This window comes from Mytilus trossulus, chromosome 8 (assembly GCF_036588685.1).
Source record: "Mytilus trossulus isolate FHL-02 chromosome 8, PNRI_Mtr1.1.1.hap1, whole genome shotgun sequence".
In the NCBI taxonomy this organism is placed as follows: domain Eukaryota; kingdom Metazoa; phylum Mollusca; class Bivalvia; order Mytilida; family Mytilidae; genus Mytilus; species Mytilus trossulus.
The window spans coordinates 29,425,746-29,450,103 of record NC_086380.1 but is presented as its reverse complement, the minus strand read 5'-3'; the positions used below and the strand labels follow the sequence as shown (position 1 = coordinate 29,450,103).

The window sequence follows — 24,358 nt, the reverse complement described above, 5'->3', positions numbered from 1 at the left end:
GAAAATATTTAGTGCTCATGTACACTGGCACATATTTTGCAACTTTGCTTCTGAACGTATACAAAAAAAATCAATACTGAACAAATTACATGCATTAGTGGATGCGTTCTTCTATAGCCATAACTTTCCAAATATATAGATTTGGGTTTAATCTTATATATATACACATTGGAAAGCTGATACATGCACACACATACACATACAAATTATAGGCCCAAATTTGAAAGACTTCATCGGAAACCGAAAAATACTTTCTATTACGCCGAACAAAGTTCATATTTCTTCCGATGACCTATGAACTGAACATATTAATGAAACTAATGGAGGTCGTCACCGTTCGCTCTTCAACAATGATAAAACCCCGTATCATTTAATCGGCTATAATGTCAACGACATGAAATTCTTAAACACTTAAAACAAGAAAACTAACCGACTCATTCATGACAAAACAATTTACGAAAAACAAATATGATACATGTGAACTATTGACACCGAAGACCGATAAACTGAACATATTAAAACAAAACAAATATAGTTTGTAGTTAAAAAAAGGCGTAGACACTGTTTTTCAAAAGAAGTCCACGTTAAGATGACGAATTCATTAGGGAGAATTTTGAAAAGTATTAGGCCCCATTAATTAGATATGACCAATTCTACCTGCTAAGTAAAAAGGAAAAAGCTTAATAAAAAAATTCATTTACAAAAGAGGGGATTTTATTTGTATCATAAAAACTTAGATAAATATAAAGAAGGACCAATTAATACTGGTAATTTATGATGGTTCTGTAGCAGATTGTAGGTCAGTTTTGTCTGTTATCACTAAATCAATCGATATATTGTTGAAATTATATATCCCGTTCGACAAAATTTGTGTATACATTTTTTTAAATATCAGTGCATTGGTGAATTTCATCTTTTTCAATATTGACAAATGATCTTGTGTGATAAGCACGAGATCACAGGAAAAAGCAATGAGGGTTTTTTTCTGATGATTTTGACTTTTAATTCGTATATTCAACAATGTATGTTAAATTTATATTCATATCTGCATACTCTGCTTAAATTTTACTTTGGTAGAAGATTTTAAATTGAGAGTTAAAGCGGACAAAGCGTAGGGAATACTAAAACACTCAACCGTACAGCAAAAAAAGCTCAAGGCCAACAATGGTTCTCAATAAAGCGAGAAAATTCCGCACCTAGAAACTGGCTTCAGCTAGTCAATAAAAGTTATGTATATATGCTTGATAGTGTGACATATGTTTCTTTACCAGTTTACTTTTTTCGTCAGTCATTTAATTGATTTTAGTTGATGTCAACAATGAAAACACTCGTTTGCAATCATAGGTCATCGTTTAGTCTTCAACAATAAGAAAACCGGATGGTCGCCAATAATGGCTTAGACATGGAAATATGAAACAGATCAAACGAGAAAATAATTTACAAAAACCAAATATGGTCAACATGAACCATTGACTCTATTGATCTCTTAACTGAACATAATACTAAAACACATGGAGTTGGTCCTTTCTTTGCCCAGAAACATACATAGCTTGGCTTGGCTTGGTTTAACATGTTTGTCAGCTAGAACACCAATATTAACCATCAAAACCTGGGATAGTGCTGTAATAACACGACACAAGAATAAACTTTTTTTGTTTTGGAATTGATTTCGAAATGTGATTTGCGGATATCACCAATATTCACACATTTATTTACAGAGGATTTTTTTTTGTACGATAATAGTTTATTTTTGTCTTTCACATATTTTGATATCTACCACATTGTATGAATAATGGTTATTCGTAAATGTACATTAAATATTACAGGTTGCAATATTCGTGTTATTCAGTAGCTGCAAGATTGATGCTTATCGTCATGAAATTCCATTTTTTTAGTTTTTTGTATAGTCTGTGAGTGTGTTTAATAACTTTTTCTCTTATTTTTGAGTGTAAATTCACATTGCGATAAGACTTGTCACGATACTTGTCTATCCTAAATTCATGTTTTTGGTTTTAATGTTATATTTGTTATTCTCGTAGGATTTTGTCTGATGCTTGGTCCGTTTCTGTGTGTGTTACATTTCAGTGTTGTGTCGTTGTTCTCCTCTTATATCTAATGCGTTTCCTTCGGTATTAGTTTGTTATTCCGATTTTGTTTTTTGTTCATGGATTTATGAGTTTTTAACAGGGGTATACTACTGTCGCCTTTATTTATAATACAAAATACATGCTGTTGTTGTAATTGCTCACAGTGTGAAAAAGATATTTTCGAAATTTGCTGAAATTTGCTTCATAAACATTTTAAACATTTTATGAACAAATTGCATTGAAATATAATGTATCACGTTGCATCAACAACTTTTAAAAGCGTGCCGTCACGACATGTCTTAGTCATGTACAAGATGAGCACTATACCATTGTGTTTACCATTATTCCAATACTAATACCATACCTTACGGAATAAAGATTTCTCCTCTCCGTACCACATTTTGTTCAGAATATCTGTAACAGTTTTGTTGTCAAGAAATGCCTTATTTTTCGTCCTAATTGCATCTTCCAAGTACCCATGGTTCACCAACAGACGACCAGCATGATTTACTGATTCACCGAGCTCATTTTCAACTGAATTGTTGTTTGATGTAGCCTCATAAATCAATCCTGTAATCAGGGTTGCACGCTCAGTGAAATATCTATAAAATAAACCCATTGCATGTTTAGAACATATTAACGACAAATTCTAAATCCATGCTATAGTCTTCAGTTTTGACACTTTCCCAAAAAGAATGTAAAATATGGAGATGCGTTTTCGTATTGAGACATGGGTAACTATACATTATGTTATATACTCAGATATACATGTAAATGCAGTTCCAAATCGTGTTAGTTTTTTATGTAATGTTTCCAAATTATAAAATACATGTAATGTTTTGATTGATACCACATTGTAATTACTGTGTAATGCCGTAACAGTAACTGGGTTGGACGCATCAAGACACGAATTATAATTAAACGATAGAACACAGAAGGTAATCACTTCGAAGTACAAGTTATTACAGTAATTTTTCATTCTATTGAAATGACATCAAATGTAGGTTTGAATCTATGTACACTAACATACAATTTAGAAAAATTTCTGATAGTTTAAGTTCTTCACGGAATATAATATAATAAGAGGTTGTAAAATTATTGCATCGAGTCTGAAGGATGACATTTTACGTAATTGGAATTTTAAGCTTCCGTAACACTCTCCCCGGGTTTTGGTTGGCTTTGCGTTGTTCAGGTTTTAGTTTCATTGTTGTTGTTTTAGTACTGTTGTATTTTCCTCAGTTTTCGTTTTTTTCTACCATGGAGTTGATATTTTCCTTACAGTTTTAACCTTTGTGATGTCTCCCTATGCAGTTGTTCATTCTTCTTATCATTACTAGCATCTTGTAGAATTTTGCATCCGACTAAAATATGACGAATGCGAATCTGCAACATAGATGAAGATTATGAGTATTTTATTTTACTTTTTGATAGAAGTACATGTATTTAATTTTAGACATAAATGCTACTTATACCCTGTACACAATGTATATAAAAGAAAAGAAACCAAAATGCTTCCCCAAATTAGGCTTAAATGATGCAAATTGTAAATTATATTATTTCCTACATTTAGTAATATGCAATTCGTATTTTGTTTTGTTTTTATACCTTTTGAACATTAATCATGATGACCCAAATATAACATTTCTTACAACATTAATCATTATAGCATGTATAATAGTCGTTATTTGTATTCAATTCAATGACTTTTTCACATGTTAACATAAAAGATCTGAAAATAAAAAAAACAATACCAATTTATTCAGTTGGTAAATATGTTTTTCTTACAATCAAAATTAGTATTAGCCTCATTTTTTAAGTACAAGTTTGTCCATTCATTGACATACGAGAGGCCTTTTTTTTAGCCATATGAATTACAGCGGCTGAAACAAAAAGGAATGGGTCCAATGTACTTAACAATTTTGACTTGCCAAAAAAACAAGTCCTAAAAGTGCTATTATTACTCTTCTGTAATAAGTTGAAACTTTACAGTTATTGCAAAATTACAATGAGGTACACGAAAAAAACATTTAAATATAAATTGACTTTTTTAGTAGAAACTGGAAATTCTAATATTTAAAAAAAAAATGAAATATATTTTGATCTGGATCAGAATACATGTTCTTTATATTTTTCTATAAAAGTCTTAACTGCAATTAGATAATCAGCAATGAAAATATAAGTGTGATAAAATGTAACAATGACATCAGAAATTAGATTTTTTTTTATATGTTAAAATAGATTCTGTTCTTTGGATAAAAGTAATTAAAATAAAACTAATTACATTGTAAGTGTAATTGTTATGTACTTTACCCTTTCATCCCCGACGGTAATTTGAGGCATCGTCTGACGTTGGCCCAACGATGCTTTGAGGCATATTTTTCGGTATTTTTAAAATGAGTTTTATGACGAAATGACGGGGCCTATGAACGGGAAAATGGACGTAGTCATTTAGCGTATTTTGAAATTTGTGTTTATGCTTCGTTAGGTGTAATCGTACGGTTAAAATTTTTAAAAAAAATACAGTTGAAACGTCATTCAAAATGGGAGAAATTAATGGCATCATCCGTGGAGCAACTTATGTTCATCGGCCGTTTATTTCCATTTTATACGTTGTGACAGCGGCCTTCTCCGGTGAAAAATTGGAATGGTTTATTCCGTGACCTTATTTGCGATCATTTGCATATCAATGCGGGTATTCAGGGGTCATTTAATATATCATTTTATTGATAGTTGCCGTTTTCAGATTCAGATGCGCTAACCTTATTGTTCCTTCGTTACTTATTCATTTGTGCCTGTAAATGGCCACGACAAACATTTATTTAGTCTTAAACATGTTAAAACAAGATCGCATACAAGTCTCCATTTGTGTTTAGCTTCTCGATTCTATTTTATAAAGTTATGAACACAAAATATACACCAGACTGAGAGAACGTTTTTTTTTTTTGGTGAATGGAACAAGGTATTGAATCTTTTTAATTGTATCTCTTCAGACATTTAAGAATGTGCAAGTCTTTGAACTTACACTCCCAAGTTTGCAGAATACAATTTTTAAAAGTCCAGTCACACTCACTGCAGGATGGATAAGAAATAAATTATAAAATACACAAGCGAATAATACACGTGTATGTCCAGTTTTTTGCTTTGATATATATTAAAACAAAATGGAAAAAGAGTTGATATTTTAACAGATTAAATTATAAAGATTGTAGTTACCTTGGTATTGCAAAGTACATGTTAACATGTGACTATAGTATAGAGAAGAACAATAATTTAATGATCTTTAATGTGAATGGACAAGAACATGTTTACCTCTAGCTCCAGATTAATGACATATATATATATAAACGAGTCTAAATTGAAAACTACGTTCAAACCTATGATTTATATATATATAAATTAATTTATACCTCAGAAATTAAAGGAAACTATTTATTAATGTCTTTTTGCTGGAGGGCTATGGGGGAAAGCAAAACATTTTTTTTTTTTTAATTTAGTAACTTTAACACCAACCTTATATACTTTAAGTACTTACTACAGGAAAGGAGACTGTACTTCTGAAATATTGAGTCTTTTCATTTTCAAACCATAGAAAATAATACTTGTGATATATTATATGATGTTCATAATGAAACAAATTTAGCAAATAAATTTTATAAAGGAAGTCTTTTAATTCAAATTTGAGACACCACAGATAGTAGAAAAATTCTTATTTTCCCAATAATTGGAAAACCAATTAACTGTTTTCACATGAGATATAAACCAGCTTTAGGTATGTGAAATGCCAGTCATGTTTGTTTGAATAAGATATTTTAGCGGAAAATACTCGAATATGATTCTTTTCAAAGAGACTTCTCCTCTAAAAAGTTCCGTTTTGACGAATGAATTTAACTCTTCCATAGCTTTACTCAAATTTAATATTTGTTTTACGCGTATTTACGTACAAAATACGACATAACATGCACGACAGCTTCAGGAAAAGCATCAACACGTCGGTTTACGAAATGTCCGAAATGACAAAAAAAAACTCGCACTTTTATCGAAATCAATTCGGACGGGTGACGGTCGCATGATAATGTCATTAAGACGCTCAATCCAGTTCAATCCGGTAAAGAAAGTGTTAATTACATTTGAAAACCAATGCAATTGTGATGTAATTAATTACATTAAAATCAATATACTGTAAACCAACTTATTTTCGCGGATTCTTTATTTTGTGTTTTACCCTTTCTTGACCACTTCGCGGCTAATTAATTTCGCGATTATCTGATTAACTTGATGAAGTTTATTAAGGAAAGATCAAAGATTGACATATTCGCGACGATTTATATTCGCGTTATTTTTCTACTCGCGAAAGTCGCGAAAATAAAACGCTCGCGAAAATAAGTTGGTTTACAGTAATTGAAATAGATGTAATTTACCAAGGTCTGGTTTCAGTTACAATGGCTACCACTAAAACAAAAACGTTTTGATTAAAGAAGTGAAACAAATTGAAAGCAAACCTACAATTGATGAGCATTTCAACGAAAACCCGTCAGATATCAAATAGATAGGATGAATTTCTATTTAATATATTTCGCCAATTTTTAAGTTAGGCTCAGGTTTTCAGTCATTTATCAAACCTGTTATGTAGATGATAGTACAATTCAGTATGATGTCAATTGGTTTAACCGATCGCAATTTTCTGCAAAAAAATATCTAAACAGTACTGATTTTACAGTATTGGATACAACTTCAAAAATTTGAAAGACTGACAACTACTAAATAATATATTTTCAGTCCATTAAGAGCTTTTCAGTTAAAAATGACCGTTTCATGTCAACTGTATTCTACTTTTCGATTTTTAATATTTATGTTATTAACAAAAAATATCGATCACAACATTAAAACATTAAACATGTTAAAATTACAATTTCAATATTTCAATAGAATCAAACTTCGACTTTGAATACTCAAAATAATAAATATTTATAAAAACACTAAAAAGATTAAACAACAATAGTGATGATATGTTTCGGGTAAATTTCTAAATATACTGCCGAAATTTACCAAAAGGAACTTTAAATAAATCAAATTTAAACGGTTATAACAGTCTTTTCCTAGATTAAGTTTTTTCAGTTTTATACGGGAAACTCCACACTAAAAAAAAATCCGATTTTTAGTTCCCTATTGTTAATTTTCCCTATGTTCATGGATGGTTATGTTCCATTTACACCATCTTAAGGTGTTGATTTCTCACAACTCGTTCGCTATTCTCATGTCTGTTGTGAAGTTATTGATTTTAACATAATAATAATAATAATAATAAATTCTTTATTTAACGAAGGTAAGTCATTTAACATACAATTGTTAATCTCACACAAGGCCTTCACACATTTAAATGAATAATTCATATAACAATGCATATAGAACAATAACAAATAAATATGTACACAATTACAAAATATATATATATATATATATATATATATACACAAGCATGAAAACAAACTGTAGAACTAGCATGCCAAGAATGTCCTAAAAAAGTTTGTCTACTCATTTTGTTTTATGATAAAGATATTAGCACATTTCATCTTAAAGCTTTCTAAATGTCTTATGTCTTTTATATCATTTGGAAAATTATTCCAAGTGATTAGACCAGAATATTGAAAAGTCTTTTTGAAGTATTCAGACTTTGGCCTTGGTAAATGAAGATGTCCAGATGTTGTTGACCTAAGAAAATAACTAGTATAAAGATCACTGCACGCAGTAAATTTACTTGTTAGATAATCTGGCGCTAGTCCATTCATACATTTAAACGTTAAAATGGCTTGAAAATATTTTATCCGGGTAAAAATGGTCATCCAATAAAGTTCTTTGAACATAGTTATTGATGGATAGTCAAAAGGCTTATTCAAAATTAATTTTGCTGTGCGCTTTTGTAGTTTATGAATCCGCTCAATGTTACAATTTGCGGTAAAACCCCATATGGTGCAACAATAATCAATTATTGGTAATATATAACTATTATAAAAGAGGATAAGACCTTTGCGAGGTAAATATCGTTTTAGTCTTTTTAGCAGGTATAATCTGCTTGAAAATATTTCACATACTTTATCTATGTGAATTGACCATGATAGATTTTTATCAATATGGATACCAAGAAGTTTTTCCACTTCTACATTGTCAAATGCAGTTTGATTTTGCGATAATACACACAAGACATCATTACAATTTTCAAGTTTTCTCTCAGATCCCATGAGCATACATTTGGACTTCTTGTTATTTATTATCATATTGTTTTAGCACACCATTCAATTACGTTTTCAAAATCTTTATCTAATAAGAGTTTAAGTTTGAAATAGATTTGGACGATAAATGCAAAGTTGTGTCATCTGCATATAATTCAGACTCTGTGTGTTCTAATTTAAACGGGAGATAATTTATATAGATTAAGAATAATAAAGGTCCTAATATGGAACCTTGTGGGACCCAAATGTTACATTATTGTATCCCGATTCAGTTGTTCCGATTTTAACCTTTTGTAATCTATTTGAGAGATAGGATGAAAACCACTTACCAGAGTGATCATCACATTTATATAAATTAAGTTTCAATAACAAGATGGTGTGAATAACAGTGTCAAATGCTTTTTTTAAATCTAGACATAAAACAGCAGTAAAATTGCTTTTGTCAAATTCTTCTAACCATTTTTCAATTATTTTGATAAGTGCTGTGTGGCATGAATGTTTTTCTCTAAATCCAGATTGTTGTTGTACTAATAGTTTGTATTTAGTTAAAAATGAATACAATTGCTTAAACACAGTCCTCTCAAAAATCTTGGACACTGTAGGTAAAATCGATATAGGACGATACTTGTTAGGATCATCCTTATTACCAGCTTTGAAAATTGGAGTTACTTTTGCATAGTTTAAAATATCAGGAAATATACCTGTTCATAAACTAATGTTTATAATATGAGTGAGAGAACCTGCTATTATTGATTTTGAAACTTCTAATATTCTTGGGCCTACCCCCATCGGTCCCGGTTGATTTATTAATATCTAGATTTTAGAGATATTTAAAGACATCAGCATTTGTGACAGTGTATAGTGAAAACAATGTGTTATCATTAATTTTGGATTTAACATAATTGTTTATTTTATCTGATTCAAATTTACAATGGGGATGTGGAATAAGTTTTTCTCCCACTGAACTAAAGTGATCATTTAAGCAGTTTACAATATCAATTTCATCCGTAAGATTCTTATCTTCGTATGTTATCATATCAATATCATGACCCGTTTTAGAGTTAAGATCTTTTAAATGTCTCCACATAGTTTTACAGTTTTTATCATTATTAATGGCTTCCATAAAATACTTAGATTTTGAAGAACGAATCAGTTTATTTGTTAGGTTTTGATATTTCTTATAATTATCCGTATCTTTCTTTTTATGGTAATAATCTCTCTGGTGAGCTGATTTACAGATTTCATCTGTATACCACTTTGGTTGATATTTGTTTTTTATCCGTTTGGTTACAACAGGGGCATGTTTATCTAAAACATTGATAATAAGATAATACCACATATTAATTGCTTCATTTGGGTCACTTATTTCATGTATAACATTAAATGGTTGTTCAGACAAATCATTTAAGAATAATTCTTCATTAAATGTTTTAAAGTTTCTGTATTGAATCTCAAAATGTGAACCAGATTTATCTTTGATAAGCTTAGTAAATCTGCTTACTGTGCAGCTAATGAGATAATGATCACTTAGGGCATTAGATGGCACTGTGACATCGATAATCTTTGAGGGATTAGTGCTGTAAATATGGTCAATTAATGTGACACTAGTTGATGTAACTCGAGTAGGGTCAATAACCATTTGATGAAGACCATATGTTGAAATAAAATTTGACCATCTAATAGGAAGTGTCTTCATATAATCAATATTAAAATCATCCATCAATGAAATATTATCGTTTATAGGGAGGGCATTAATGAATTCTTTTTCGATATTATCGTACCAGGAAGTTTGACTGTTTGGTGGTCTGTACACAAAGCATAATAAAAACACTAATTATGTTTTGGGAAAATTTTAAACCACATAGTTTCGATATTTTCACTTTCTAGTGAGGTTTGTCTTTCATATTTAATATGTTTTAGTTTTATCAAAGTAAACTATCCAGCCTCCACCTTGCCCGTTTTCTCTATATTTTCTTGCATTAATGGAGCTGTTGCCGGGAATATTGATCGCATTTGAATCCTACTTGCATGTTTTTTCATATAAAACCGTTTCACACATACCGATGATATCTGGTCCTTGTGATTTATTAAGATTTTCAAAGTTAGATCTTATTTCATCAATTTTAGGTAAAATATGTTGTATATTATGGCATGTTGATTTTAAACCTTTTTTGGAGTGGCCATAAGTATTGGTAAAAACTTGATTAGTTTTATTTTGCCTAATTGTTGAATTTGAGAAAGATTCAGGGTTAAGATTAATCCCTTTACTTTTACAAGAGTTATTAATAGTATTTATATTTACCTGGTGGTTCTTAGTAAGGTTACTATCATTAATCATGTTTATAGAGGACACATGTTTACAACAACAATCAAAACAAGCATTTTGACAAACATCACACACAATTGTATTAAGTATTTTAAAAGTATTTTTTATACATATGTTATGTGATTGATCTGATTGACATTATTTGCTAATGTTTTATGCAGAGTGGTGTACCAACAGTTAATGTCTTTATGTCCAAGACGAAAACAAAAGTTACATTAGATCCTTTGATCATGTTTGCAGTTTGACAGAGTGTGATAATTTGATCCACAGTTGTAACAGTAGGAGTCCAATGTATTTCTGTAAGGCTGCACTGACGAATTGACATTTCTTATAGGTATTACTTCGTTAATGTTATCAATTAGTTTCATGGTTCCCGAATTTGTTAGATGAACACCATCTGTGTGTATCAAGCCTGGCACTATTTCCCCATTTCGCAAAACAAAGCTATCTAAATGGTTGATAAATGTGATATTTTCCTCTATACTTATTTCCGAAAGGGCTTGATTGATGTGTACGAGGTTTGTTTTTGATCTGGGTAAACATCCACCAATAATGATAGGTTTAATTCCATTTTTTTTTGGCACTTTGGATAACGAACGTAATCTATGTATTTCTGGTAAAATATTAAGCCAGGGATTTCGTAAACACAAATTACTCAAGACCTTTAGTAAGTTCTTCCATCGATATAAAGCTTTGGTTTTAAATTTTGGTGGTATCGGTAGAAAACTTATTTCAAACGGGATGGCACATCCTTAATTTTACAGAAATGATGTTTACCGTTCCCGAAAACTCTTACACCACAGAATAACAATAACTGTAAAAGAGAGGTGAAACATGCACGAGAGATGTTCAAACTCATTCAAACTGTATACTTTGTGCAACCTTTTGATTCATAGCAGTTGACTATCAAATAATATTTTTGAAAGCTTAACTAAAAAACTGACTTACAAATCCTGTATCTATAAGCTGAGTTGCCCCCGAATAAAACTTTTTCCGCAGTAAGGCTAAATATATAAGTCCAATGACATCGAAATTCGAGACTGCTCGCTTGATATCTATTAAAATACATCAGGCTTTAGAAGAATATAGTTAAATGAAATGTCGTTTGTTGTGACAACAATGTAGCTAAAAGTTCAAGTAAAGATAAGAGGATGGTTAATTTTTCTAACACATTGGATGATAAGTCACATTTGTATTATTCATTACCTTCTTATATTATGTTTACTGAACAATAATAAAAATGTTATTGTTCAAAAAAGTGTACAAAAGTGGTAATAAAGAATAATATTACAAATAACAGAGTATTAAAAATCATTTTCTTGTTTGAAAAAGTTTTTAGTTGAATATATATTTACTTAAAATCATGGATGGATATACTAACGATGACATATATATGACCACTAGTTTCAGTATGCCAACTCTCGGCCGTATTATTTATATACGTATCACGTATATTTATCAAGCAAACAGGGAAAATGGATTAACTTACTGTATATGTTGTAATTGGGGGTAGTGTCAATCACCACTTTTTTTTTTCTTTCCGCATATATTATTTTATCATTAATGTACACATTTATAATACATAAGTTTGTTGGTGATATTTATATATTGTAACTAAGATTATCTACAATTTTTTTAGTATTATCAATATAATATATTCACCTTTTCCCTTCCAATCTGTTGGCACATCAGATAACCATGACAAAGCTTCCAAGTCACTCTGTAATCCACTGGCAAATGCAGTAGTCAAATCCTATAAGCGGTCAAACATTACATTTCGTCCCTCTTTTACATGTATGTAATTACCCATTTATTAAAATTGCAATTTGTGTCTACATATTGCTTATATTAAAAAAAAACACTATTATTAATGTCTCTCAGTAATCTGGGTCAGCATCTAGATTTATTAAACTTCGTGTTAAAATGTCACATTTTGATTGGTTAGTACGGTGTGTATAATTAACTCTTTCCCAAAGCTGATACTATGTGTCACTGTCTGTAGGCGCTCGATCAACTGCACAATTTATTAAATATGGATGAGTGTTTTGTACGTACAAGACGTCAAGGTGTATTACGTTAGATTTGAAATAAGATACATGTAGACAGTAATAACAGAATATTCAGAAAAAAATATATATAGCTTAGAGGGTGATACGATACGTAGCTTTGCATCGGTTGACAATGTTTCGTGGGTTACAACTTCGCGCTATAATCCTATGGTCATTAGTTGGTCTTCTGTACAACGTTGTAATTACAATCTTAGGTAATTTTACTATTGTTTGTGTAATTAGATTATTCTGTGTACTGATATATTCACATTCAAACAGATTAGTATGTTAAGTGTTGATATTTATAGTCACTTTTACATGTTTATATATTTTTTCTTCTTAAGATACATTTTAACTCTATTTCATCATAAAAATTATCTTTTTTTTTATAGGTACTTTCTAAAGTTAATGGACCACGGAAGTGATCACTTTGAACGGATAATGTTGGTAACAATTTTTGCCATCAATAAAACACAGTTACATGCAATGTGTAAAAAAGGATGTACGTGCTTGTCCTCCCAAGTCAAGTGTCGGTAGTAAAGTGGTTATTGTTGCTTCAAGTCTGTCATATTCAGTTTTTCGTTAATAAGTTTGTTATTAATAACAATGAATTAGACATTTACATTTCTTAAAGTAATTGTTTTATATTTTGCATGTCGGGACGTTTTATATCTGCACTACAAAAAGTCAGAAAAGACCAGTTTTTGTCTGAATTTGCATAAATTTTTACTGGGCATTCTTGATTTGTCTGAATATTTTTTTTTTTAAATTCTTGACATAGTATGAATTTGTCAAAAAAGGTTTATTTTACATGCCCACTTTTAAATTATTTTGTAAGAAGTGTAAATTAAAACAGCAGTGAATTGTATAAAGAGAAATAAACCAAGTTATATCATGAATATTGGTCATGATTTGTAAAACTGTCAAGTAAATTTGAGACACAATTCAAATTGTTCAGAATATGTCAAACCATACTGAGGAAAAATTAGACTGTTGAGAATATGTCGATGAATATCAAGACAGTATACAAATTTCAAGAATTTGTCATGTAATTTTAAGACCATATTCAGAATGTCGACAATATGCCAATTAAATTTCATACAAATTTAATATAAAAGAGAATTTGTCAAGAAAAAATAAGACACAGTCATGCTTTTGGAGAATGTCGAGTAAAAGTTGCAAATAAATCAAAACCGATCTTTTCAGACTTTTAAACTTTTGTAATGCTGGTATGGGACTTTCTTTTTGTGCAATATCGTACGGTTGCCTTACATTGCTTGCATCCACTCTATTAGAACCTATGTGGATATCAGTTTCAATAGCAATCATAGCACATCTTGTTTCAATATTGTAAAATTAAAGCATATAAGATTCGGCACCAGTATAGAACTGCTCAAGCTCAATAAGATAGTGCACTAATTATTCTTAATTATAACCATTAGTTTGATAAATGCATTCTTTAAAATTGACTTGAACAATGTGCAATTTATCTTGCACTATCTTAGCTTATAAATGAGACGCAAGTAGGTAAATATATTTCTTTACTTTCTTTACTTTCTAAATACCTGTTCATAAATGTATTCAATAGATCGATGATCAAATGCCACCTTAAATGCTTCTTCTGGAATGCTCCATTTTTCAATCTTCAAGAGGTATATTGATAATACGTTTACATACATTTCTTTGTCTTTCTCCTAAAATTGTGTGCATTGTTTTTACTAAGAATATTCGCTTCTCCTGTTTTTTTACTTTTATCAGATATTCGGAAGCCTTCATTTTATCCATGAAATTCCAATAAACAAATGTACAATGTACGTCTACTTTTACCTTTTTCCATTATTTTATTACAGATAGTTTGAATAGGCATTGATAAAAGTCTTATAACATCTTTGTGATTTTCATTTGGTTTTTTTAAGAAAAAAGGTGTCAATGTTAAGCGGCCATGGACCTCATTATTTGTATTTTTTGAATTCTGTTAAAAAAAAGTCAATATATCTTAACATTTACATGATTTACAAATCAATCGAAGCGTATTGAGCGATGTTGCTTAAAGCATTAATAATCACTCAATTATTATCAAGTAGTTTTAAAATTGTATAGAACCATCAAGACGCGTTATTGTTTACTAAAATAGTTTAAAAGATTAGTTTTTACGTTGACATTGGTTTGAATTAAGAACATATAAAAAAGAAGATGTGGTATGATTGCCAATGAGACAACTATCCACAAAATACCAAAATGACATAAAAATTAGCAACTATAGGTCACCGTACGGCCTACAACAATGAGCAAAGCTCATACCGCATAGTCAGCTATAAATTGCCCTTATAAGACAATGTAAAACAATTCAAATGAGAAAACTAACGGCCTTATTTATGTAAAAAAATGAACGAACAACAATTCCATTTGCTACTGGTTTGAAATTTTATAATTGTCAAATTGTTGGAAAAGAGTCAAAAACTAAATCTATATTTCAACTTTTCATTATATCAGGTATATGCAAGTTCTCGTTTTTGATGTATGATCTTCCACTCTAACGAAGTACATTATGATGTCTGCAAATCGGTACCCAGATGATCGCGTTGTGTTGTGTTGTGTTTCATATTACTTTGTCTTCAGTAAAATGCAAGTTCTGTCTTTTTTAAAGAAAGATATAATCATGATAATAAAAAAAGGTTTATATAAACTTACGTATACTCTTTGTTTGTTAGAAATTGCGACTGCAATAAAAAATAAATGCTTTCAAAATAGATAGTGTTTTTACAATTGTTGCATAGTGCTTATATACGAATGACATTAATTGTATTACAACGATATTATTCTTATGGTTGCCTTAAATTAAATATTTGTTCAAAATCTATGCACAGAAAGATGTTGAAAATATGTTGTCTTTATTATAAAAGGCTATGCTTGCTTGAACTTGTATTAGCAGCAAAATTGGAAGACCAATAAAGGAAATATAGTTAATGTACAGACTGTATAACAGTGTATTTACTACGATTTTTTTATAGATTAAAAAGGAACATTTTTCAGTTTAAAACTACAAATTAAAAAAAAATTGTCACTTGTGTATTGACAATAAAGTAACAACTTCATTATTCATATAGTTCATGTTATACTTGTTTGAACAAACACTAAATATGATCTTTATTTAACAATCAATTTGAATTTGTACAACTAGAATAAATTTTCAGATATGTATAACTCTACTCTTGGGTTTTTTAATATAAAATGGTATGCTCTCATTTAATAAGCATACTAAAAACTAAAATATGCCAATAGAACACGGATGGACCACTCGGAGTATGATTTTCTATGTTCAATACACAATAAAATTTGGATCAACAAAATTCAATTTGGCATTTTAATTAAAAAAATCATTTCAAAGGGAGCATGCGTAAACTTTTAAGATGATTGGACTTTATTAAACACTACATTGACCAAAAACGAACTGACAAGCAGACGAACAAACAGACGCACAGACCAGTAAACATAATGTCCCTTTACTATAGTAGGCTTGGCATAAACAATAAACATATAATACTACATAACAGCTTCTTTTATCATACGGAAAATGCAGTACCAGTGACATGACACATATATTCATATAGTTTGCTAACGTAATTTGGAATAGATATACCTCCGATAACCACATGACATATGAGAGCTTCGAAATCCAAATTGCTTTGCACCTCATTGATAGCTGAAATTTCTTCTTTTGTTTCTGCATTTTTAATTGTAATTTGAGTTTCTGAGTTTCTGACCTTCCAAGGAGTCTTCAAATTTGTCATATGCTCAGTTGCTTTTTCAATAGAACCATTTTCAAGCGTCAAAACAGTAACGTCTGGGCTGCTTTTCTATGATAAAAGGTATAAAAAAACACACAACATTAATATTCCGAAGAATGTCATAATCTAAAGTCGTGAATTGTCTTCTTTGTCTTAGAGTTAAGACTATAATGAGGAATGTGGCAAAGAGACACCAAGTAGACCAAAGAGCAGAAAACAAAATAGCCCAAGGCACACACTAGTTTTCAACACAGCGGGTAAATCTCGCACACGGAGTTGGCTTTCGCTGGCCCACTCAACCAAAATGTGTACTTGTTCGGTGAAAATTAATGTCACTAACCTCCGAAACTTAATACTGTGACTCGACTGTTAGTGTTGTTGTCCACCCGTTGTAACTTATTCAAATTCATACTAAATTGCAATTTGTTTTATAAACCAAACTGTTCAACGGGTGAGAAATTTAAACAAATCCAGTAAAGTTGTGAAAGTGCAAGGTGATAACATAAAACATACTTAAAATCCTATAAGACTTTAACTCCACATTAATGTTGTTGTGAAATTCTAGTCTGACCATTTGTATAGATATATATTTATAGTCATTGTCATGCTAAAGGTGATCTGTTGTAATTTTGAATTGCAATAAAACAAATTCAAAACTAAGCTTTCTTATAATTATCTTTCGAAAAGTCTTCTATATTCATAAGAATCAGACATTTTATATGTGAATTATAACATTTAATATTCAGTAAAAAATGTGTGATATTGCAATATGTTTGTAGGAAGTTTCTAAAGGGAGATAATAATGTTTTCTTAAAAAGAGTCTTCGGAGTTTAGTATGACGTCCATTGTCACTGTACTAGTATGCATATTTTTAGAGGCCAGCTGAAGGACACCTACGGGTGCGAGAATTCTCGCTACATTAAAGATCCATTGGTTGCCTTCGGCTGTTGTCTGCTCTATGGTCGGGTGGTTGTCGCTTTGACACATTCACCAATTCTTTTATCAATTTTATCTTTATTCAAAAGATTAATGTTTTAGGTTATCGCCCATGGAAACTCTCCATACCGTATTGTTATGTCACACATATATAACTGAATATATGATGTTTTAATTCAAATGATCTATGATAATTATATATATATATAGCATGACAATGGCTTTAAAATATCTTTACAAACTGTTACACTAATTTTTCACAACAACATTAAAGGGGACGAAAATTATATAGGATTATTGTTAGTATGTTTTTATTTATCACGTTGCTAGTTGAGCAGTTTGGTTTGATAAAACAATTTCAATTTGGTTACAATTTTGAATGGGTTGTTATTGTTGGAAAGCAACACTAACAGTCAGGTCACTGTAATAGACTAATAATATACAAGACTAACAAAGGCCAGAATCTCCTGACTTGGGACATGTGTGAAAATAGGGCGGGGTTAAAAAAATGTGGATCGTAAACTTCATTATGTACCTCTTACAAAATGAAGAATATGTAAACCTACACCAATATGCTAAGTAAAGCAGCCCGAGTATAATTACATGATACTAATAAATCACAGAAGCAACTAAGAAAAATGACAATGACACATATATAACCAAAGGACTTCTAGCTGTTACTGACATGCCAGGTCGAGACCTCAATTATACAGATCGACAGCAAAAAACAAACACAATCACTCCCGTGCGAGGTTAATCATCAAATAATCGTAAAATCAGATAGAAGAACTTAACCCGCCAACAACTGGTTTTAGAATAATTGTGTTTATTACCGATGCAAAAAACATGAGTTAATCAACTTCTATTCCAAAACATGCCACCTTTAATGACATTCCTACAATATCGTCACTATGTCGCTTCTGAAAAAAGTCTCTTTAAAGGTTCTGTAAGATTGTGACATGTTTGAGGTGAATGACGTCATACTTTTTTATATTATATAAAATTATCATAAAAAGTTTAAATGTAAAATACCTGAACGTATAAAATGTCTGCATGTTGATTTATATTACTAAATGAAGCCTTTGTGCCGATGTTAAAATTAAGTAAATGATTTGACTAGGTTTTGAAAACCCTTGGGTTATAATTTGTCGGTCAAAAAAGAGATTTCTTTCGTTTGGATCACATACACCGGTTTATACACGAGGGAACCGAACACGTTGTGAAAGCCGTGTATCACTAAAAAATGCATCAAACACATATCATGTTGTTATCAGAATTTCGTACCTTCAATCGAATAATTGGGAGTAATAAACTACTAGCACTAACTAATACGTCTTCATTCAATCCTCCATTACGTATGGAAATAATTACTGGCAGAACTTTCTCATCTAACACATCTGCAATAAAAAGGTGCAAATCACATGAAAACTAAAAGTTATTTTCAATGTTTATTAAAAAAAATTGCATGAATAAGTCAGATATGTTTCTGTTGTTAAAGTAGTAGTTGGTAAAGCTTATTTGGGGGGGATCATGCTTGAAAACTATATAAACTAAAAACATTTCATTATATGACAAAAGAAAAAGAAATCGTGAAAAGGCACGAAGCCCTGGAAAATCATATCTACTGGGATATATACACTCTATATACAGGCGCTGTTGAAATTTGAAACAAAACAGTTAAAAGTTCACATTAAGGAAGCTGAAAAGAACTATTTTGCTATAATACAACTGATCATCATTGGTTTTATTAGAAAACTTACATTCTGCCATTCTGATGAAATATTTGATTTCACTTTCATTGGTGTTTGTATCCCCTCTCTCGAAAATTCGAAATCCTTTCTTCACCAATTCCTTATATTGATTAAAGCAAAAATAAAAGATACTTTTATTACATCAAAAACTATAAAACAAAATATTTTGACACGAAGACAAAACATGATGTTGAAAATATGAAAATAAGAAATAAAACGCAAACGACATAATAAAACAGAGAACAATACATGTAGAAAAGAATGCATAACAGAGATGAAATAAAACACACACACACAAACATCTTAACCTATGATAATGGTAATGTATATAACAAACTTAAAACTCTGAAGTGATATGATGATAAAGTGAGTTATTAAACATGGTGTAGAACATTTTATCCCTTGATTTTAAATTGAAAAAGGGTACAAAAAATGTTATACCGATTAACATGTACAAAACATGTGTTTGGAATAAACGACGTCATTGAGGCATAAAGTGTGAATATCCCACTAAGACGTAAAATATATGTAACCAATGTTTCCTGACAATGATAAAAAAACGTTTTTTTAACATGGCATAGACGGATCAGGAAAGTTCATCATGCACATCCGAGTAAGTAATGAAACATGTAATATCAATTGCAAATGAACACATTTTGAGAAAGTTGCAGCATTATTCGAACTTAACAATTTGTTTGAGATACGTACACCGTAGGCTTTGTTTTATCACGATAGCTTCTAATTCAGTTATAAGCAAAGTATTTGTACCTAGTTAAAGATGAAAATCATTTAGTTTCTCTCAAAATATGAATAATATGTGCAAAGTAAAAAATGGATTTAAAGAACGTCTGTATGTAAAAACAACTAGTTTGCTATTTAAAACCTGAACTACAGTTACCTTAATTGTATTATCACTAGTGGTAGGGTGAATACATACAAGACTTGAAGAACCATGCAGAAACAGTACCTTCTTCCCGATGACATGGCATGGTAATTTTGTCTTTTCTGTAAGATGAACGTCGAAAAATTATAGTAAGATATGTCATTAATCTGATATAAAAGTATCTTAATTTTTATAGTTAAATTCGTTTCGGAAAAAACAAAAGGGGTCATGTCTAAAAATTGACTATACACATTTATAAGTTGACGGAAAACAAAAAATATCTGTGAATATGACAGGATGTTATATATAATTATAGCATCCGTAAATGTAACGAAATTTTATAGCATCTTTAAATGACGGAATTAATAGCGTTTGTAAATTTCATGTAAGAGCAGCATTATTATAACGTTTTAGTGCAATACATCAAACATTTATATCAACAATCAACATTTCAATAAAGGTATACTTTTGGAGTATTGACAGTTGAAAAGTCTATATTTCAAGTTACAATACATTGTCAAGTACAACTTTAGTCGATAGTCTTTTCTTACAAAATCAACAGTCTAAGCAATGGATCCAGTTAAAAAATATCATGGGTCGAAGCGATATAAATAGGTAAGTTTTCTCATCTTTTTTTCTTGAAATATGTCGAGTTCTTTCCCTTTCGTTTTATACCGTCAATATTTTCAATTGAACTGCAACGCATCCGCAATTCAACAATAATATATTAAAATTCTGTGATTATTGAGGTAAAACTATGTAAAAGTTCAATCATTTAAGAAACATTTGAAAGCTGTTAAAACCGATATTTAGAACGAATTAAAGCCAGTGCGCGATAGTTTTGATACTATGATAATATTAAAAAAATATTTTTTTTTTAAGACCTGAACCAAAGTAGCGAATTTTGTTATCTGTTTTTCAATAGTATGCCTTTTTTGTCAAATTTGAATCAGTCTCAGAAATTTTGAGTTGGTAACATATTATATTTATTAACGTTAATGTGTAATGTTATTCAAATAATTACTATCTAAAGTTCTAAGCAGTGACATCGCTTTATTGTTTAGTACGGGTTGATGTTGGTTTCTACAGTTGTTGTCCATTCGTTTGATTTGTTTTAGCTTTTAAATTTGCCTTTTGATTACGGAATTTCGCAATGTAATTTTTTCCTGAGTTCGGTACTTTTGTTATTTTACTTTTTGCTTTTTTTTTATAACTTTGTACTGCGTTTTGACCTTTTTGTCATTTGTCATTCTTTTTTTGCCAAGACATTGTAAATTTATTTTCGAATATGGCTGTCGTTTCTCTTTTCTGAAAGTTTTAAAAAATCGGAAATCATGAGTAAAGTCTAGATATAAGAAAATGATTTTTTGTAAAACGTCTTGCATAATAAAATCATATATAACAGTTTAAGACACACAACACATGTATGCATATTGCAACTATATATGATGTTAGAGATTTAAAATTACCTACTTGCATATTCAAAGACTTCATCCATCAGTTGACATCTGTCGTCTTTGTAAACTATGTTTTGTTTATTTGCAAAAATAAGGTACAACACAGGTTTATATGATTGTTTCTGTTTCTTTTCGATCTGATACCGAATGTTCACCTGCATCTATATAATTAAATTTAAATCTGATCTAAACGTTTAAAATCATTTCTAATATTGTAGGTCACTTTCGTGGACGGAGGGATTGTAGTAACGACATTAAGAACAAATATATTTGATATCATGTAAAATGGATATTCTAATGATGAATCAAATTCGCCATTTGGAGCTCTTAGTTTAAGAGTTTCCTCGTGAACAGCAAATGTCTATTTAACTAATTGACTTTCTAGTGATATATACTAGAGCCGTATTTTACGTTGTCACATAAATTCGTTAACTAAAAGCAGAAAGATGCTATTCTAAAATGTCACTTACCTTTTTATGTATTCCATTTAAATAAGTTAAGGTCACAAAATAGATTAATACCAGGTGCACTAAGCTTTAGGTGTATTAAAAATAGTTCCATAGTTACTAAGTTGAAACTATAACATGTATAAAGGTAAAAGATATTTGAACTCCATAGTAAGTTTTATCTTACCTTCTATACGTTATTAGGAATATGATTGGTTAAAAGCAACCTCGAATTTACTAAGTTGAAACTATAAAGGCAAAAGATATTTGAACTCCATAGTAAGTTTTATCTACCTCCTATACATTTCTAGGAATATGATTGGTTAAAAGCGACCTCGTGGAGACCGTGCATATTAAATATTAGGTTAGTAGGGAGGCGAAGTTTATTTCAATATACGGTTAGTTGTGGATTTACGACTTAGGAACTGTTTGATTATTATAAAACAATTAAAGTTCTGATTAATATTGTTGATATCAAGGTTGTTGATAATAAATAGTTATCGTTAACATTAGATGTTAAGTGTAGACCAATCGAAGAAGGTTCTTAAAATTGAACACTTGAACACTTAAATACAGAAATAAGAAGATGTACTATGATGGCAAATAAGACAACTTTAGTCTAAATTCAACAAATAAAGATAGTCGGTAAGATAAATTCGTTACAAAGTGTGCTAGTGACCTTATATTTGCCCTCATCCCATATGGAATTTACTGACCCTGTATATATCATATTAGGTCACTAACACACTATGTAACTTATAATATCCAGCGCGGAGAAGGATACAGAACAGACAACAGAATGTTTATATCGTTAATATATGTATGAAATTGTAGATCTTTTTCTTTTAATCAAATAGCTTACAGTGAACATGTATATATCAACTACCTTTTGTTTTGTATTGTTGTGGCTGAAATCAACGTCAAGGTGGCCTAAAGTATCTATTAAAAAATCATAATAAAATGTGTTTGAAAGCTTCCAAAGAACATGTCTGATAGTAAAATATATAATGGTACGGTCAGTCACGCCATACGTTATTGTATGAGAGTTTGTCGTTTGTTGATGAGCGTTTTGAACATTAAAGGTTAAGTATATTTCGATTACCTATATATGTTTCGGACTCAAATCGAGAGACAATAACAATCAAATCCAAAGACTCACACAAACAAAGGACATTTACATCAATAGTTATAAAATAATAATTAAGAAACAACATGAACTCCGCTAAAAACCATAAGTGAAATCAGTTGCTCCGGAAGGGTAAGCATTTCCTGCACCGTATATGGCACCCGTCGTTTTATTTCGTTATGCAGTTTGATAATAATGGAAGGTTATTTTAACTGAGGATGAATTTCAGATATGATTTTAGACATACTTTTGTCATAAAGGCCGATCAGCTCTAATGGCGACCGTAAAATTTCTTGAGTGATGACTTTAAATTGATTGATCCATAGCCCTGTCTTAGCAACTGTTAAGTAGCAGTATTCCTCGTTCAACAAAATCAACGAACTTTGACCTAGCCCTAGAGTAACGTATTTATTGGGACCCACACACTCCATATGCTGGTGCCGCTGGGATGTTGCTACATCATGATATATATGCTTGTTTGAAGACACTTTCGTTTTTGCGTCAAATAATTGTGCTATTTCATAACCGTCACTTTAATGTACCGTCTGAGAGAATTTTTCATTCAATTTAGAACACTATCCACAGATTAATGGAACAAACTAAAATGGACAAAATTTAATATTCCCTCTATTTTCCTACCTCTTTTTTCCTACCTCTCTTTTACTGATTTTAATTTCCGAATTTGGCATGAGTTCGGTCAATACTGAACAAGAACTTAAGCATACACAAGTAGTACCATTCGAGCAGAAATGTATTTACACTGCCAAAGGTCATGAATGGTGTTGAAAGGTTTGGCAATACAATATTATTTTCTGTTATTCATATATCAAGTAAATAATTTCCTCATTTACTTTGATAAGAGTCGCGCCACACATCTTCATATATGAATAAGATATGAAATAACAATGTCATTTATTCTGTACTAATCTTTTAAAACTTTGTCCGCGGAGATTTATTCTTAACATACATGTAATACAGATGTAAAAACTTACTTTTCGAGTGGACTTTCAAAAGGAATCATATGTGTTGTGTCAAATATTAAGATGTAACTTATTTCTTGATGATATTTCCAACATTTCATTCAATTGATCGTGGTTATATATATACAATTTATATTAATAGTCTGGTGTTAGCCCACAGTGGTATGTTTTAAAGATTCATTGTTAATTATTTTGTGGTAATAAGTCATAACTTTGTATTCTAAGAATATTGTTTGAATAGTAAATGATGGTAACCTTTTCCAAGTATCGGGAGATGATCAGGATAAAACTGCCGTGCTACTG

The 24,358-nt window shown here is 30.4% G+C and overlaps 1 protein-coding gene across 1 annotated transcript; it reads right to left on the bottom strand.

Annotated features, from left to right (window-relative positions):
• Positions 1-3,098: 3,098 nt before the first annotated feature.
• Positions 3,099-24,358, bottom strand: LOC134680782 (uncharacterized). Its single transcript, XM_063540014.1, has 12 exons — positions 24,311-24,358; positions 22,836-22,888; positions 21,520-21,664; positions 20,062-20,168; positions 19,173-19,263; positions 18,697-18,809; positions 16,329-16,545; positions 15,380-15,408; positions 14,254-14,382; positions 12,303-12,393; positions 11,589-11,695; positions 3,099-3,470 (listed from the first exon to the last, which is right to left on the bottom strand). The coding sequence occupies exons 3-12, from the start codon at positions 21,662-21,664 to the stop codon at positions 3,363-3,365; spliced, it is 1,137 nt and encodes a 378-aa protein (XP_063396084.1). The 5' UTR covers positions 22,836-22,888; positions 24,311-24,358; the 3' UTR covers positions 3,099-3,362.

Excerpts from the sequence above, each read along its gene's own strand:
- LOC134680782 (XM_063540014.1), bottom strand. The coding sequence starts at position 21,664 with ATGCAGGTGAACATTCGGTATCAGATCGAAAAGAAACAGAAACAATCA. Across the intron at positions 19,264-20,061 it reads CTAGTGATAATACAATTAAG|GAATTGGTGAAGAAAGGATT; the intron begins GTAACTGTAGTT and ends AATCAATATAAG. Across the intron at positions 12,394-14,253 it reads TTGAATACATTTATGAACAG|GATTTGACTACTGCATTTGC; the intron begins GTATTTAGAAAG and ends GACCGCTTATAG.